Source organism: Larimichthys crocea, chromosome XX (genome assembly GCF_000972845.2).
Source record: "Larimichthys crocea isolate SSNF chromosome XX, L_crocea_2.0, whole genome shotgun sequence".
In the NCBI taxonomy this organism is placed as follows: Eukaryota; Metazoa; Chordata; class Actinopteri; family Sciaenidae; genus Larimichthys; species Larimichthys crocea.
The window spans coordinates 15,283,126-15,302,274 of NC_040030.1; the positions used below are offsets into that span (position 1 = coordinate 15,283,126).

Sequence of the window (19,149 nt, forward strand, 5' to 3'; positions counted from 1 at the left end):
GCCTGGTTGTTTCCTTCCCTGACTCAACATGCTACCCAACTCCTGATCCAGGCTGTGGTCATCTCTAGATTACTGTACCATCCTCCTGACGGGGCCTCCCAGCCTGCTCAGTAAAACCCTTTCAGATGATCCGCCTGGTCTTCAATCAACCCAAAAGGTCACATGTTGTCCCACTGCTTATCGAGCTCCACTAACTACCTGCAGCCTCATACAGGTATATGTTACCTCCTCCGATGAACGACGCCTGGCTCTGCCACCCGTACGCTCAGGGCGATCGAAACTTTTCTCATCTGTTGTTTCCCGTTGGTGGAACGTCCTACGAGTTCCTACAGATCAGGGGCGTCCCTCTCTACCTTCAAACACCTCCTGAAGACCTCCTCTCCAACACTACCAACAACTGAACCATCATTCTGTGTAAGTAGTACTTTGCTGCACTAACATGTCGATGTTGCTCTGTGCGTTGATGGTTTGACTGACTTATCTTTTCCTCAGTGTATCTTCATATTTCTGGCGTCTTCCCAGCTCAAACAAATCGACTCTATAACGATTAAAACTCTCCTGCTGCTCTTCATGAAGTATTCATGCACATTAAATGCCTTCATAGCTCCCTGATGCTCTGACACTGATCTGACTCAAGAACCGTCTCTCGTTTTGTCAATCGTCTCCGTTGACCGCTGACCTCTTTCCACGCGTCGGCCACAAGATGCTGAAAAACGGTTCTGCAGTGACGCCTCTGTACTTCACACTAATATCTCTCTCTCTCTGTGCAACGCCTGGCAACCACCACTTGGCAACTGTGGCTCGGCAACCGTGCCAAGCACTGAGTCACAACCAGCCGAGCACGCCCAGTGGGGCCTGAGCTGCCAGGCTGCATAAACAGGAACCAGGAGGCTTTAAAGGGCTTAGAGCGCGAGCACAGAAGCAGAAAACACTCGCACTCACCCTGTGAACGTCTTTAATGTATATCTGCATGTTAACGTGAGGACTCTTCAGCACTTAAACTAATACCCTGCCTCGTGTTTGTGTTTGTAGCAGACTGGTTTTCTGTTTTACTGCGGATGCAGTCTGTAACTGTTTAATGACAGCTCTGTGGTCAGTCTTTACCGCTCGACAGGAAGCGATCAAACCGCTGGAAAGTAACAGAACAAATGTCAGGCATTTACAACAATACTAAATATTAGCAACATGAAGTAAAGGTGAAGGCCCATCTTATAAACGTCACCTCAAAGGTCATGCTGACCACTTCTAACAATGAGACTCAGAGAGAAAACATGAACAGTTAAACTCTTCTCCATGTTTTTAAAGCTCAGAGGTGAAAAAAAGACAAAACAAACTTTGTCTTGTTCTTTCTTTTCTATCTACGTCAGCTCACATGTGAAACAGTAACAGCTCTGCATCTTTGTCTGACTGTTTTACGACCGTTTCTCGTCATTGAGTGTTTTACAGCAGCTCTGCTGTGACTTTGTGTTCACACCACGGCCGACCTTGAGAGAGCGCCAACACTTTTTTTTTTTTTTTTTAACCTCAGAAGAGTCACTTTGTTTTGACCGTCCTCTGTTCACAATCGTCCCTGTGGACCACGATGAGGACTGCTCTGCTCTCTCTCTGGTTTTGGGTGAACTCTGGCATCGATGCTGCTCAAACAGGTGAGTTTGGAAGGCAGGTATGATGTTTTTATGCTGTAAAGACATCAAGAGAGGAGCCTGAGAAGATTTCATCTGTCATCTGTCAGGTCCAAAATGTGGCGTTCCTCACACGTGGAGTCCGATGGTTACCTCACTGAGGGTGGTCGGAGGCGCCGAGGCCTCGTACGGATCGCATCCATGGCTCGTCAGTGAGAAACATTTTCTTCTTTTGACGTCTTTAGTTGCTTTAGTGTTGTTGTGCTGTGGTTTCTTTGTGTTCACCGCTGATTGCTATCAGCAGGATAACCACTTCTTCTTTTATCCTTCGATGTTGCTATGTCATTTTTTTGCACCGTAGATAAAGAAACATCCAGGTCAGACTGCAGATTAGTTACACACTTTCTCTAGTATTTGATTGCACACAACAACTGACACGTACTGCATAATTTACTTTGTTGCGTAACAGAATACGCTTTAAATGACAGCATTAGGTTCAGAGTAAAGCATCGCTGGTAGCGAACAGGAAAACGCTGTAGGCTTAATGGCATGACTACATTCTAATGTTGCATTATGCTACTATGCAGACTTTAACATAATACATTAAAACAGGGGTCCAACTCAGGGGTCTGTGACCCCAAGGGCATCCACAGAGGCACTGCAAGGGGTCCGCCAATTTTTGTCATAATAATTGACAATTTTCACCAAAATAATGGTGACTGTGAGGATGCAGACAATTGAGAAACTACAAACAGCAGAGGCATTTGGGCTCCAATTGGATGAATCAGTGGACACGGCCAAAGTTGCGGCAGCGCTTGGCGTTTAGCGACCAATAATAATTGTGCAACTTTTTTATCAATTCTAAACACATATAGGCTAATAGCCCAGTATATAAATAGGTTAATGAGGTAAAAATAAAAGTTAAATAAAGTTCAAATGTTCAAAGTTACTTCAGGCCCGGCTTAAAATATTAATTACTGTGGGGGTCTCTGTTCTGTTTGTCTCTTGTCTAAGGGGTCCTTGGGCTGAAAAAAGGTTGATAAGATATTAAATATTAGCATCGTGTTACAACTACAACTCGTTTCACTTGATAAATCAGTTACATCCAGATACTTATCATTCATTTTATATGTTTCTGTATTCGGCCGTGTGAATGTTGAATCTCGATTAAACTCATGTTATCTATGCTCAGGTTTCATTGCAGAACAGAGGCTCTCATTTCTGTGGAGGTGCCATCCTGACTGATCGCTGGATAATGACCGCCGCACACTGCTTTGCATCGCTCTCAAAGTACTCGCCGTTACTCTTTATTATCTCGTTACGTTACCGCCGATCCGCCTGCTGATGTTTCATGAACATTACAATACTCTCTCCTCCCGTCCAGAGAGTTTCTCAGCGGTGTGAGGGCGGTGGTTGGAGAGTTCGACCAGAGAGTGGACGACGAAGAGGAGCAGGTCTTTGACATCAAGTCTGTCTCCGTCCACGAGAAGTACCGTCACGCTTTGCCAATGAGCTACGACATAGCTCTGATGGAGCTGAATCAACCCATCCGACTGGGCACGTTTCCGTTTAACGACCTTCATAGTTTAGACGACGTTAGTCCTCGATGTCGCACTCATCCCGTTTTGTTTGAACAGGAGCTCGTGTCCGCCCGATATGTCTGCCTTTACCTGACGAGAACATCCCACCTGAGACCAGTTGTATCGTGGGTGGATGGGGCAGGTTAAAGGAAAGTAAGTAGTAATCTCACTCCCACCGAATATCGTGAAAGCAGACATTTATTATTGTGCCTTGACACCATTAAGATTCACCATGTTTTTTCTTCTGTATGTTTTTAAAAAGAGCGGGAAAATTTAACATGGGTCAAAAAGAGCGGGAAAATTTAACATGGGCGCTTATGGACGGAATGTTCGGAAGCTAGAGTGAGTCACATGACCGCTAGAGTGGAGAGTGGAGAGAAAAATCGGTCACAAAAATTGTATTAAAAATGCCCCCAGAGGGCACAAAGTTCACTCTACGGGAATCATTTTAACATCAAATTGTAGGAAAATTTGTGCCGGTCGCTCACGTGTTACTGCTGAAGCTGTCAGACTTATAGTTTTGGCTCCGTTAGCTCAGATGTGTCAGGATCACCCACTAACTGCCCCATTTACTCCCATATTAACTGAGAGCAGAAATGTGTGGAGGGAAAGCAGACGTACCAGTTTTTTACCTCGCTCTAGAGGTCACATTTTTCAACTTTAGCCACACAAATTATATATCGACGTGTTCAGCAAGACCTCGGGATGCTTAAAATTCTCTCAGTTTATTGATACGACATATGGTTTGGTTATAGTGGTCTCTTGTTCGAAGGTGAACTTTGAAGGCTTTCTCTCTCTCAGCAGTTTTAACTGACAGACACAGCTGCTGTCCGTTGCTCTGCTCTGATTGGTCGATTGCGGCCTGTTGCTGGGCAGAAAAGTCACAACAATAAAAGTCGATACTGCATTTTGAATTTAGGACATTTTGTCCTTCTGCTTGTCATGCCTTGGAGCCTGACTGATACAGATTGTGGTATTAACACTGTACTTATGTAGTGTCAGTATTATAATATGGGCAATACATAACACACAACTTTATGGCCCATTAACCTCAGTGCTAAATAAATGCTGTTAAATTGGCACCAAGCATCTAGTCTTGTTGTATTCTCTTCTGCTTTCTCACAGAGGGTCGTCTTCCTGCGGTGCTGAGAGAGGTCCAGTTAGACCTGGTGGACCCAGCTAAATGTAAATACGTCCTCCAGACTATCAAAAGCTCATTTCTTAACCAGAGGCCAGCCATGACGGTTCTGTGTGCCGGGCCGGAGAGAGGAGGAAGAGATGCCTGCCAGGTAGAAAAAGAAATGTCAGTCATTCGTCGGTTTTGATGAATTCTCAGCATTTGGTAGAAACAGGTTTAATCCTCCCCCACGTTCCTCCTCCTCCTCCTCCAGGGGGACTCAGGGGGTCCTCTGGTGTGTCCCTCAGGTTCAGGCGGCGGTCACTGGGTAGCGCTGGGCGTGACCTCCTGGGGAAAAGGATGTGGTCGGAGCTGGGGAAACAACAGCAGCCGACCCCCTTCCAGACGAGGATCTCCGGGGGTTTTCACTGATGTCCGTCTGCTGCTGCCCTGGATCAAACGGAAACTGAGAGACGGTGTGTTAAGATAAGGTTATCGTGAGATGAGGAAGCTTCATCGCATTAGGCTAAAATCAGTGTTAGGGTTGTGTAGTCTGCTACTAAATTAAATTATGCATAACTTTAGCAAATTATATTGACATTTTTCCATGTTTTAGCTGATGAACAGCTGAGAACAACTTCATCAAGTGAGTTTGTTTTTCCTCCTCATCACTCATTCATTTATATTTTATGATCAGCTTCTTTGATGTGTGTTTATATATATATGTGTGTGTGTGTGTGTGTGTGTGTGTGTGTGTGTGTGTGTGTGTCAGCACTCTGCAGTGTGAGAGACGGGCCTGTTAATGACAGTGATGGGGTCATCAGAAACCCCGCCCACCCCGGTGATCACTATGACGACAACCAGTGAGTGACACTCACAGATTTTAGGAGTTTTAACTGTGACTTCATCGCCATAAAACCACAAACTGAAAGTCAGTAACCCATGAATGTGAACATCTGTGTGTGTCTTCAGGTTGTGTGTGTGGACCATCAGCGTTCCTCCAGGTCACGGTGTCCTCCTGGAGTTTGATCGTTTCCATCTGGAGAACGACTCTCACTGTCGCTACGATCGACTCGTCGTTTCAGCCGGGATCAGCAGGCCTGTCGGTGAGTTTCAGTCACCTGGAAACATTCATGAGCATAATTTACGTATTGTCCAGCTCCGGTTCTGGCACGACATCGGCTCCGCTCCCCTGTAGACCTTCATCGTCTTTTCAATTTATTTATTTTTTTACAGGTATTTTCTGCGGACATTTCCTCCCCGGCTCGGTGCTCCTAAATAATTCCCAGAATGCGACGCTCGTCTTCTCCTCTGACATTAACCGAGCGGAGAGCGGCTTCGTCGTCAGGCATCGTGCTGTCCGGGGACACATCGATCCTGGTGGAGAAACGCAACATACGACACAAACACACAGAATACTGCACAGTACACAGCCACATATGTGTAGCGCTGAAGTACATGTACACACAGTACTGCAGCAGTTCATCTGCGGTAGTTGCCCCATAATTTGTATGTTGATTGTGGATCTCCTAGCAACCTGGGAGTTGTCCCATGACAATAATGACACACACACACACACACACAGCTGTTAATAATGGGTCCTTTGTTTTCAGTGTGCAGATGAGTGTGTATTTGTGTTAAGTGTAGTAAACGTTGGTGTGTTTGTGTGTAATCAGGATGCAGTAGTGTCGTTCTAGTCGAGGATCAGACTGCTGTCCACAGCCCAAATTATCCACAGCTCTACGGCAATGACTGTGTCCTCCGCTGGGTTGTCTACGCTCCACGGGGTCACGTTGTTAAGGTGATAAACAAAATCCTCTCCTTTACAAACTCTTCAGTAAGAGCGCAGCTTTTCGTCACAAACTCACGAGTAATTCGTCTAATTTCAGCTCGACTTCGCTGATTTTGATCTGGAGGAGTCCGACAGATGTTTGTACGATTCCCTCACTGTCCTCGGAGACGTTGAAGGAACAGAGGAGATCGGTAGGGTGGATGAATGATGAATCTTTTTGTTTATGTTTGTATCACTACAGTGCTTGGTGCTTCTCTTCCCTATTTACACTGTTATCCTCTCTCATGGCTTTTTGTATCGCTTCTATGCAGACGACACACAGCTCTATCTGTTATTTCGACCTCGGTCTCTGCACAGATCTCTGAAGGCCTCTCAGACATATCCACAAGGATGAAGGCTCACCACCTTCAGCCAAACTCTACTATACACCATAACATCAACATCAGCACTGACTCCCTATGTCTCGCCCCTACCAGGGTAGCGTCCTGATGACTAACTAACCTTCTCTGATCACGTTGCCTCCTCGGTTGCCCGGTTGTGTCGCTTCGCACCTCACAACTTACGGAAAATCAGGCCTTACTGCTTTTCCTTCACTCTGCGGTCCAACTCATCTCAAACCATCTCAACTCTGCTTAGTTCGGGTGATTGTGGAGGTCAGGTGAACTCCATCACTCTTCTTCTTGGTGAAATAGTCCTTACAGGGCCTGGAGGTGTGTTTTGGGTCATGATGGTTTCACTAATCTCAAACCAGATAGAATGGCATGTTGATGAAAAATGCTCTGGTAGCCAAGTGCGCCTCATCCCACCTCCTCCTCCATACTTCAGGGTGGGAACCACACATGTAGAAACCATCCGTTCACCTTCTATACAGTCTCACAAAGACACAGCGGTTTTAACCAAAACTCTCAAATTTGGCTTTATCAGACCAAAGTCCAGGTTTCCATTGATCTAATGTCCATTCTTTGTGTTTCTTGGTCTTCTCCTTCTTCTTCTTCTTGGTCTTCCTCAGTCGTGGTTTCTTCGCAGTAATTCGACCATGAAGGTCATGATTCAAATGTGTCTGCTACTTGAACTCTGTGAAACATTTCTGCCAGCTCTAATCGTAAAAATTTTCATAGTGTTTGAAGACACATTCAAAGTTCTCGACAGACCTTTAAATCTTAAATGAAACACTTTGTTCTCCTGGTACTGTAAACCTTCTCTCTGTCTTTGCTGCATTATGATCATATTCAAATACAATGTAACGTACCCACAATCATTTATTTTGTCATGTCTTGTGTAGCGGTGCTGTGTGGTCGCAGCGTTCCTCCACCCGTCCTGTCCTACAACAGCGTCATGGTGCTTCGGTTCACGTCAGACAGCAGCATCACACATCGAGGCTTCAGTGCTACGCTCACCTTCATCAGCCGTACAGGTAATCCCAGCTGACATCAGCTAACAGCAGCTAACAGAGGTTTAAATACTTCAATATTTATTTTCTCTGCAGACCTCCACGATCCGAACACAACAGATGTGAAGAGTCGAAGAGACGGCATGCGAGACCATCAGGATGATTGGACCTCATACGGTTGGTGGCTTGTTCATCTTCTTCTCTTCGGCCTCTTTTACATTCGAATGAGTTAAAACTTATTCAGAGAGAGGCCGGTGACGAGAATCCCAGTAAATTGTTACGTAAGTGAAAGAGAGTGAATGAATGAGTAACTCACCTTGAGTCCTCGAGTACTTACGCAAGGCACTTGACGGTTCAGCTGCTGCTTTTGGAGCCGTGGCGGTCAACGGTGGAGGTGGATCGGTGCTTAACAGCTCCGAGTGTCAGGTCTGTGAGTGAAGGTTACATTAAAGAACGGGCACGTGGCGGATCAGGATCACGTCAGGAAATGTAGAGGAGAGGCGACTCTCCACTGGTAGTGTCATGGCATTTAGAAAGGGAATGCGATATTTAACACTGGAGTTGTAACTGAGACATGAGAGGCCAAATGACACACTCGCTCCTGCACAACCCCCCAAAATAAATAAGTTTCACCTCCAGTGTCAGAGTATTTTCACCACGTTGTTACTGTTTTCTCTCATCTATCTTTTTCTGAGTAATAAACTCCCCCAAAACCAAATATTGAAGTGCGAGCTGCGCCAGAAATAAGACAGAAGTCTGTTTCTCCATGAGGGGTAAAAAATCTCACTTCTGTCACACGTTGTAGAGTTGTGAAGTTTTATTGTTAGCTCCGTGAATAGTTATTTTTAAATGTGTAAAAGGGGAATATAAATATTTTAATTAGTGTTTAACCAGCTGAAAATAAGAATAGTTATGGGTTTCTTACCTGAGAACGAGACTTCAGATCCTCCAACATGTTTCAACACTACACTGTAAGAGACTTCAGATCCTCCAACATGTTTCAACACTACACTGTAAAAAAAAAAGTAGAATTTACGGTGAAAAACCGTCAAACCATGACAGTAAAAGGCCAAAAAATGTGACTGTTTTTTGGGCCAAACAACATCTGGGAGCCCAAACTAGCCATTTATAACGGCCTGTCAATCAAAGCGTCCACGCTCTTAACCCTGCATAACTTTAAGCCTTAATATAATGTGAACAGGTGAGTTGTATATAAATTCACCCTCAGTACAGTTGTCATGAACGGGGAAATTAGCTACAGAGACCAAAACTGTTTTTTGTACCAGGCTGTAAACATGTTTATTTCTGCTGTGAAGTTTTGAACATGGGGACTTATGGAGACTGACTCCCTTCTGGAGCCAGCATCAAGTGGACGTTAGAGGAACTGCAGCAGTAGCCTCTTGTTTTTTCCCCCCCAAAATCATCAAATGTTCAAATTTTAAGATGTGAATACGCTCCCCAAAATGACTTTTCATCGTCCTGCGTTCAGGAATATCAGCGTCTATGTTTGACGTTCATCCACGGCCTCGACAAAACAAACAACCAACACGTCAGCTGATCATTCGGAACAGAGTTTTCCCTGTTCACTTCCTGTGCTGTGTGTTCAGGGCGTTTCTGTTCGTCTTCCACAGAGACAAAGTCCCGCAACAGGCCGTAGGTGATGACAACAGGACCTGGGGAACAGGTCGATGCAGGTGTGTGTGTTTCAGAGGCGGGGTCCTCCAGGGTTCATCCTCAGCACACCAGTTTCCTCTGGGACTGTGCTGCTGCTTTTCTGTACCTTCTGTGTCTCACTCTTCTTCATAAACTCAGTATCTGAAGCCGCCAACGCCATGTTGGATGTACTGCCTCTTCCACCTCCCGGCTAATTTAAATATGGGCAAAGATCATCGAAGGACTTAAGGTGGACTGAATGACGCCTGGTTGCTCAAACAAGGCATCTGTAGCAGAACCCACCTGTCAATCAAAACTTCCACGCTCTTAATCCTGCATAACTTTAAGCCTTAATATAATCTGAACAGAGACCAAAACTGTTTTTTGTACCAGGCTGTAAACATGTTTATTTCTGCTGTGAAGTTCAGAGGTCACCGCTTGGTCCAAACCAACTCTGTCTCCTTCAGCCTTCGGTCCACCAGATTCTAGAAGATGAAGTAGAACTTCTTCATGTTCTATTAGATTCGTCCTGAATCGTTTGTCGGTGAGGCTCGAAGGTTCTCTGAAGGTTAATATTTTGATAGAGATGAATTAGAGTGAAATAATTTCTTGTTTGGGGGAAACACATGAGCCGTGTGGTCAAAACACTGTTCCTGTATCATGTGATGTTCATCTCTGTCTGGTCCAATGTGTGTTGTGTTCACAGGCACTCAGACAAGCTGGTAAAACACAGAACTATTGGTCCAGAGGCCTTTTTTTTTTTTTTTGCTGCTAGAGGTGCTAAAAACTGCAGTTCCTCTAACGTCCACTTGAAGCTGGCTCCAGAAGTGAGTCAGTCTCCATAAGTCCCCATGTTAAAAACTTCACAGCAGAAATAAACATGTTTACAGCCTGGTACAAAAAACAGTTTTGGTCTCTGTAGCTAATTTTATTTTTTATACAACTCACCTGGCATCAGATCCGTTGATGATCCATGACTTTGACGGGTTTTGCTTAGATTAACCCAGGAGGTTGTAGAGTCAGGACAGCCGACATGGAGACAACCAGAGCTGCATATTTTGAGCTTTATTCTGTCGTTGCTTTGGACTGCAGGAGGTTGTAGAGCACAAATTGTGGATCATGTAAAAAAACGGGCCAGCAGCTTCCAGACTAGAACAAAAACAAGGCCGGAAACATTCTGGCCTTTGGTTTGTGTTCAAGATTGTTTGAATTACTCAAATACTTCTGAGACATCTGAAGAAAGAAAACCCCCAATAATTAAACATCTAACAGCACCACACATGTATCTTTCAAACACTTAACGCTGTCCTCCCTCCCGGTTTTGGAGCCACTGCCCTTGAACATGAATCTGTGAACCCTGATGATGATGATTAAAGTGTATTTCTTTACACTCACAACACAGAACATGAAGTTGTTTATGATATAAACATTCATTTTGCCACAGGAAGTTACCTTTCATGTTTTATAACTAAAAAAACTACAAAAAGGGAGCTGTCATCTGAAGGTGCAGGGCGCCATCTAGTGCGAATTCACGAGCAGCACTCGGAGAAGAAGAGATGAGTTCAAATGGGTCTCAGCTGTTGTTCATGTCGCGTGACGTCTGCAGGAGAAGCATCTTGCATGTCATTTACGTGACCGCCGTCAGCTCCGCTGCAGCAGCCGGAAGTCAGTGCCTTGCTCAGAGGCTCTTTTACAGTAAGAGAGGAGAGAAGTGGTGAAACAAAACTAAAGACCTCTCTGTGCTTTTATTGTAAGCGAGCCGGCCAGTATCACAAAATGAGCTCAACTGGATGAATTTAGATATTTAAATATAGATTTAATTTAAAGCAGCATCACGTAGTAGTTGTATTTTTGAGTATTAATCCCACTGTGGTAAATATGGACAGCTGTACTCGAGTATTTGTTCTGATTACATTACTAGTTTACTGTTCATTAGAAAACTGTAAATCACACATACGGACATAAAATATGATCCAGTTTCACCAGAATCAGTCAAAAAGTTGGTGCTGTGTGACTTATAACAGTATAAAACAGGTTGTAAGAGACGTTTGAATATTTATATTGAATATTTCGACACATCATAACCTCCCACCTCATGTTTGGGTTGTGCTTCATCCTGTCTGGGCTTATTTTCAGATAATGACTGGCTTCTTTGAAGCATTCCTGTCATGCTTCTACCATAATCCTGTTTTTCTGTGAACCTAGATGAAGCGGACACAGCTGTGCAGCGGTCCAGCACCAGAACTTTGTCCTCTCAGGGTGACCCGAAGAGCTCAAAGGATCTCGGCCTGGATATGAACACGAGCTCGGATGATGAAGACTACTACAGCGGAGGATCCTCAGGGAGTGGGAAGTAAAACCGGTGGGAAGAAGAAGAAGAGAAGGCCTCCAGGCTGAAATACTTTGACTTTTGGATGCACAGAATTCAAATTGAGTTTGATAAAACAAGAAGAAGTTTGAAATAAATCCACTTGTTGACAGATTTTCTGGTCTGTGTCTTGTTCAAAGCACCAACATTAAGAGATGAAGTGATCCTGAGCGGGGAAATTAGCTACAGAGACCAAAACAGTTTTTTGTACCAGGCTGTAAACATGTTTATTTCTGCTGTGAAGTTTTTAACATGGGGACTTATGGAGACTGACTCACTTCTGGAGCCAGCCTCAAGTGGACGACAAGAGGAACTGCAGTTTTTTGGCTTCACTTCACAGACACAGAGGTCGGTATCAAACAAATAAAATAAACACTTACAAACGTCTGTAAATCCGCGTATAATAAACTATAATGTGTTTTATATCATTTATTAAAAGTTTGTTTACTTCTTTTTAGGTTTTATAACTTTGTCCTCATGTTAAAGTTGTTCGTTAACTCGAAGACAGACTTCTCTATCGTGTATTATATCGAAATAAATAAAATGTTTCGTGCAGTATGATCTTAAACTCGGGATTATAGCTTTAAAAATGTAAAATAAAAGTACTCCTTTACGTCTCTTCTGTCACTTCTTGTTGTATAATGTGCTTTCTCTCCTCCCCTCCCTCGGTGGTGTGATCTCATGGCTCGGCTCCTCGCTGCCTGAACACCACCTCTGTACCACATAGTGTCATGATGAGATCTGACTTCCTATTGGTGCTTTGCACCGTATGTCACCTTTCCCCCAGTGGGAAGCCACGCCCCCTTCAGAGGCCCTTCATATGTGTGTGTGTGTGTAGGTGTGTGAAGAGGTTGGACAGTGGACTCTGCTCTCTCTCCAGCTGTCAGAGGAACTATGGATCAGAACATGGTGAGAGAACTCTCTAACTCTTTAATCATGCACGTATGTGCACATGCTTCGTTTAGTCTCCGCTCTGTACGGGATCTTTGTCTTGCAGATGATCCCGGTGGTGGTGGCTGTTGCTGTGGTGGTCGTGTCCGTGCTGTTCTTCCTGCAGAAGAAGAAGCTTCCAGTCACTCTGCAGGACTCTTCGGTCAAATATCCTCTCCCCCTCATAGAGAAACAGGTAAGACAAACAGAACCAGGACTGTAACCTGCAGACACGTTTACATTTAAACCTGATTGTGACTCAACTGTGAGCGAACACTGCGGCGTCTAGTTTCTGTTTCACTGAACTGAAACTCTGAAGTTTATATGAAGCATGCCGCCCACATAGATTCATGTTTTAAGCATTTAAAGCTTGGCTGCTGAACCCACTTTTCCAGCTCCGGTTCTGGCATGACACCAGCTCTAAACCTCTTCCCGTTGGTCCAAAATACCTTTTTATCTGTTACACCCTGAAATACACTCAGGTTCTTCTTTTTTAGAGATTTGAATGCAAAGTTTTCCAAATATTTACGCTACAAATACAAACACACACACACAAAAGGCCCTACAGACATGCAAATGATGGTGGAGTGATGCGGTGTCCACCCTCCATACTCTGGTCTAAGCTGGACTTGAACCAGCCACCTTCTGGTTCCCAAAGTCCATTTGGACTGAGCTGCTGCTGCTGCTGCTGCAGTAAAGGGTTTAAACACACTTCCTTGCTTACCTCTAGTGGTAACTCTTCTATCAAATATACTGCATGAAACCACCCGGGCTCACACTGAAGGACCTTCAAGCAAATAGCTCTGGCATTGAATGTGTTTTTTCTAACGTGTGTGTGTGTGTGTGTCCTTGTACAGGAAATCAGCCATGACACAAAGAAGTTTCGGTTTGGTCTTCCATCTGCGGGTCACATCCTTGGACTGCCAATAGGTACTGAAACACTCTCAGATAAAATTCTGCACAACTTACAAAGATTTTTTCAGCCGATTCTTTCAAACGTTTCATGAAATATCTTTAAACATTTACACACTCATGTCTGAGCAGCAATACTTTGTACATCTCAGGTCTCAAGTTCATGTTGGCCCATTTTGAGATATGTTAACAAATACGAATACAAGATGGTATTAGTCTTTAGATCGTTAGGTCTTCAGGTTTTTAGATCTTTGGGTCTTTAGGTTTTTAGATCTTTAGGTCTTTAGGTCTTCAGGTCTTTACATTTTCAGGTCTTCAAGTATTCAGGTTTTTATATCTTTGGGTCTTCAGGTTTTTAGATCCTTGGGTCTTTATGTTTTTAGATCTTTAGGTCTTCAGGTTTTTAGATCTTTGGGTCTTTAGGTCTTCAGGTCTTTACATTTTCAGGTCTTTAGGTCTTCAGGTCTTCAGGTTTTCAGGTTTTTAGATCTTTGGGTCTTTAGATCTTCAGGTTCTCGGTTTGGACTTACTGTATCTGAGTTGTTTTGAGTTAATCCTGCAGGTAATCAAGGTGTCCATTAATGTCTCCGTGTTCTTCTTATTTCCTCACCTCACCTCACCCATCCTCCCTGCTCGTCCTGCCCTCAGGTCAGCATGTGTACCTGTCCGCCAAGGTGAACGGCAGTCTGGTGGTCAGAGCTTACACTCCAGTGTCCAGTGATGAGGACCAGGGATATGTGGACCTGGTGGTCAAGGTAAATAACATTATAGACATTTTTGACATCTTCGTTAGCAGATGAGGTGATCCAGACGATCCTATCATGAAATGAAAGACTAAAGTTGTTGTGTCTCTTTTTGTATCTTCTCCAGGTGTACTACAAGAACATCCACCCCTCGTTCCCAGATGGAGGGAAGATGTCTCAGTACCTGGATAACATGGCTATAGGAGATGCCATTGACTTCAGAGGACCCAACGGACTGCTGGTGTATAAGGGGAATGGTATGATGTGTTTGTGTCTGTCACCACTAGATGTCTCTGTTGTACAAAGACAAACACTAACTGAGACTCTCCCGATCAGGTCAGTTTTCCATCCGACCGGACAAGAAGTCGGAGCCCAAAGTTCGGAGATTTAAGCACGTTGGAATGATCGCCGGTGGAACAGGTTAATTTATAATCCCTCTACTGTGCACCTGAACGCATCACAGAGGCTGAAATCTTCTTTTTCTACATCACTGTTAAAGTTCTGCAACTCTTTTATGGCTTTTCTCTCTTTTAAATGACACCCAACGCTGCAATCATGATGATTCTTTGCAGCCTCCCTAATAAAAAATATAATGTTTCAGTTTTTGAGAAAGTTGAGAGACGTTACCGTTCATATGATCACCCTGAAACATCCTCTGAGACCAACTTTAATGCCTTTTTCCATCTCAGGTATCACTCCGATGCTGCAGTTAATCCGCAGCATCACCGCAGACCCGACTGACAACACCAAGTGCTCCCTCATATTCGCCAACCAGGTCAGCTTTGTAAATTGTTTTGGGAAATCTCTTCTTGTAATACTGTACGGCACATAAAAGGAAGAATTCTCTGGAGAAATTAAATCTCTTCTTTCACTTCTCAGACTGAGAAAGATATCCTGCTGAGGGAGGAGCTGGAGGAGGTGAAGAGGAACCACCCTGACAAAGTTAAAGTTTGGTTCACGCTGGACAAACCTCCGCAGGGTGAGGCTGCATTTCTTCAACTATTTAAATATACAATACTACTCCAACAGTATTTATAACTGATCAACAACTAGCGGCAACTTTTCTAACAGACAAACATCAACCAGGTCTCCAGCAGCAGCTGATATCACTGAGCCCAGCTCGGCGTCTGTCTTTCAGCCTTTTATTTCACCAAGCTCTCACCAACCACTAAAAGTCAGTCCCACATTTACTCTTGTCCGGCGGCACTCTCTACTATTGTCTCTAGTCCTTCGTCAATGTCCTCTTCGCTCTCTTCTCCTCTGCCATTATGTCCGTAGAGGCTGCTGAGCCTGGTTGTCCGGCTCTGGTCTAGTCCAAAGATAAGTTTTTTTATAGCTTAGCGTATTGCTCAGCTCCAATTCTGGCATGACACCTTTTCCTGGTGGTCCAAAACGCCTGTGGTACAAACATTAACACTCCCCTAGTGCTCTGAGCTAACAGCAGCTAACAAACTGAGCTAACATGAACTAACAGCAGCTAACAAACTGAGCTAACATGAGCTAACAGCAGCTAACAGACTGAGCTAACAAACTGAGCTAACAGGCTGAGCTAACAGCAGCTAACAAACTGAGCTAACAGACTGAGCTAACAGCAGCTAACAAACTGAGCTAACAGACTGAGCTAACAGCAGCTAACAAACTGAGCTAACATGAACTAACAGCAGCTAACAAACTGAGCTAACAGACTGAGTTAACAGCAGCTAACAAACTGAGCTAACATGAGCTAACAGCAGCTAACAAACTGAGCTAACATGAGCAACAGCAGCTAACAGACTGAGCTAACAAACTGAGCTAACAGACTGAGCTAACAGCAGCTAACAGATTGAGCTAACATGAGCTAGCAGCAGCTAACAGACTGAGCTAATATGAGCTAACAGCAGATAACAGACCTGAGCTAACAGACTGAGCTAACAGCAGCTAACAGACTGAGCTAAACATGAAGCTAACAGGCAGCTAACAAACTGAGCTAACATGAGCTAACAGCAGCTAACAGACTGAGCTAACATGATCTAACAGCAGCTACAGCTGTCACAGTTTACTTCACTGTCCATCATAAACTCTGTAAATCACAGAGAGTTGAGGCGGAGCAGCCGAGGACATCAGAGGGAAAACCAGAAAACATTTCCTCCAAAAAGTTCCACGTTGTTGCTTTAAATCATTTCAATTAAGAGCGATGTGTGTGATCTGTGGGAAACATTTTCCACGACTAGTTTTTTATCATGTTACCATAAAGACACGGGCACAGTGCCAGGCATATGAAGCTGAATAAATCGCAAATCTCTTAAAGTCTGAAAGCCCGGTTCTTTTAGATTCACCGCTGAATATCAGAGTGGAAAACCAAACAAAGCCTCCTCAGGGAAGGAAAATCCCTGCAGCTGAGGAGAGAGATAGTTCCAACAAGGTGTTAGAGTAGCTTAGCAAAAAAAAAAAAATCTCATGTCTCCTTTGCATAATCCTTAAAAGCAGCAGAAATTAATGCATAATATTGTTACATAATCTCCGCCGTGAAGGCCTCGCCTGTCATTAGAGAGTGAAACACATCAGCCTTTGATCATTATTCACAGAAGAGGTGCTCTTCGTTAGCAGCGTCATTATTGGCCGCCTCGGAGGGAGAGATGATTTTCTGTGGTGAAAGCTGAACAACGTCTTCGTGTTTCATTTGTTTTAAATTCATTTTGTCTTTACAACAAGAAATCCTGTATTTGGTTTTCCTTCACCAGCATGCATCGCTCTGCTGACACACAGGGATGAAAAATGATAGAAACAGGCAGTAAAGAGGGTAAAATAACAGACTTAAGGCTGGTTTCTCTGGTGACGGAGCCATAGATTGGATAGTTAGTCATAGATGTTTCTGTCATGTACATTCCCCCCACCAGGCGGAGGAAGCTCATTTCAGCTGCTTGTATCCACGATCTCATTCATTCAGTCACTACCCAAAGCCATGACCAAGGTGAGGGTTGGAACGTAGATGGACTGACGGTCCGGTACAGCGTCCAAACCAACCGCCGGTCCATCTCACGCTCCATTTCCCATCACTGAAACAACAAGACCCCGAGATACTTGAACTCCTTCCTTGGGGCTCGTTGTCATTAGTCAGGGCGCCATGTGTGTGCAATTTTAGCACTGTTGCTTCAACAGCAAGAAGGTTGGAACCTGATTGGTGACTTGTGGCCCTAAGGTGCGAATGTGATGAACTTGCTTGGATGTTCAACCAAAATGTAAATTGTTCAAAATATCTCTGAAGTAGGTTTCGTCTTTCTCTTTCTCTCTCTCTCTCTCTTCTCCTAAAATTGGAGCTACAGTTCAGGGTTCGTGACTCAAGACATGATCAAGGACCACCTCCCCGCTCCGTCCACCGACGTCCTCGTTGTCCTGTGCGGCCCTCCGCCGATGATCCAGTACGCCTGCCTGCCGAATCTGGACAAGCTGGGACACAAAACAGAAAACATTTTTGCATACTAGTGTTCTGATAATGACAAAACTGTAATAATTCAATCACTAAACCACCAATCACCACTGACGATCTTCTCCATCGACAAACACAGTACCCGGTAACAGGCTATGAAAAACTCTGTGTGTACTTTAACGTGCAGTATGTCATCCAACATTTCATACAAGTCAACAGTGAATCTTGTTTTTTCAGACCAAAAGGGATTTTTTTTGTGAAAATAAAGAAGTAAAAACAGTGTTGACTCATACTCTTATGTCAAAGCATGAATGTATCATAGTCATTTTATGGACTGTACAAAAACTGACTCACTCTGTAGTCCGGGACCTGTGCCCACTAGAGTTGGAGATGGGGCCCCATCATTCACATGAAGCCAAAAGTTTTTGATTTCTGGCAAGTGGCAACTTCTGTGGTGTGTGAAGAGTGAAGCCAAAAAGCTGCAGTTCCTCTAACGCCCACTTGAGGCTGGCTCCAGGTAGCAGTCCCCATAATCCCATGTTAGAAATAAGCAATAAACATGTTTACAGCCTGGTACAAAAAAACGTTTTGGTCTCTGTAGCTATTTCCCCTTCATGACAACTGTACTGAGGGTGAATTTATAACAACTCACCTGTTCACATTAATTAAGGCTTAAAGTTATGCAGGATTAAGAGCGTGGACGCTTTGATTGACAGGTGGGTGTCGCTACAATGGCTTGTTTGAGCAACCAGCATCATTTAGCCCACCTGCGCTCGTATGGGACAGCAGGACTACCAGGATGGCGGCAACCAGACCCACCTCACTGAACTTCACAACAGGGATGCACGATATTATTCAAACCGATAAATATCGGGATATGGGGAGAAATTACGTCATTTTTTATCGACCCGATAGGTTCATTTTCTATAATTAATAATTGGAGAAATTGTTTGCAGGCCGAGTAGCCCCAAAAACTATCGCCCTTATTGGCTCTGCCAGACTAATAATGAACATGTCTTCACCAGTGTGGTCGTTTTGGGTTGAAATAATGATTATCGGTTATCGATAGAAGAGATTTTTCATATCGTGCATCACTACTCACAATGGCTCTTCAGAAACTGTGGGTGGTTTCATCCATTCTTTACAGGCATGCAGGAGAAAGGTATTGTTGATTGTTATTTCAGGTAATTATGCACTGATGGAGCGCTAAATGTGACACACTGGGACCTTTAATAGCAGTACAAGTTGAAATATATCACATCTGAAGAAATAGATAAATTATATATAAGATGTATTACAAATGGGTTATTTATAGTGTTTTATTAATGAAATTGGGGAAATAGCATAATTCTTTTTGTTTAAGCTAACCCCCCGATAAGTTAAAGACACATCCAGTGTTTAGGTTTAACGAGTGACCGTGTTAAATGGTGACCGTTAGCTGAATACGTCTGTGGTTGTCATAGGTACGACACGTTGCTGTCTTTGCGAATGCCTTTCTCACTAACGTTACAGTGTCAGAACAAAAAAAAAACATACCTGATTCATTTTGGTGTTTCGTTTTAGCTACGTTATAACTTTCTTGTTTTAACATCTGTCGTTGGCAGAACCCAAGCCTGGCCCCGTCCTGCCGACTAAT

General features: G+C 43.9%; 2 protein-coding genes across 3 annotated transcripts; both read left to right on the plus strand.

Annotated features, from left to right (window-relative positions):
• Positions 1-1,309: 1,309 nt before the first annotated feature.
• Positions 1,310-11,732, plus strand: LOC104933350 (ovochymase-2). Of its 2 annotated transcripts, XM_027291929.1 has the most exons (16): positions 1,310-1,646; positions 1,733-1,830; positions 2,815-2,912; positions 3,007-3,179; positions 3,260-3,355; positions 4,328-4,491; positions 4,594-4,795; positions 4,936-4,965; positions 5,092-5,182; positions 5,292-5,425; positions 5,556-5,699; positions 5,996-6,120; positions 6,209-6,302; positions 7,394-7,525; positions 7,598-7,678; positions 11,360-11,732. In XM_027291929.1, exons 1-16 carry the CDS (start codon positions 1,583-1,585, stop codon positions 11,509-11,511), a joined length of 1,878 nt encoding a protein of 625 aa, XP_027147730.1. In that variant the 5' UTR covers positions 1,310-1,582; the 3' UTR covers positions 11,512-11,732. The 2 variants fall into 2 exon arrangements, with proteins under 2 accessions (XP_027147730.1, XP_027147731.1); XM_027291930.1 differs by lacking the exon at positions 1,310-1,646 and having other exon boundaries at positions 1,733-1,834.
• Positions 11,733-12,323: 591 nt separating this feature from the next.
• Positions 12,324-17,793, plus strand: LOC104933349 (NADH-cytochrome b5 reductase 2-like). Its single transcript, XM_019261379.2, has 9 exons — positions 12,324-12,431; positions 12,520-12,648; positions 13,310-13,382; positions 14,013-14,119; positions 14,235-14,364; positions 14,444-14,527; positions 14,797-14,882; positions 14,987-15,086; positions 17,397-17,793. Exons 1-9 carry the CDS (start codon positions 12,417-12,419, stop codon positions 17,567-17,569), a joined length of 897 nt encoding a protein of 298 aa, XP_019116924.2. The 5' UTR covers positions 12,324-12,416; the 3' UTR covers positions 17,570-17,793.
• The last annotated feature ends 1,356 nt before the right edge of the window (positions 17,794-19,149 follow it).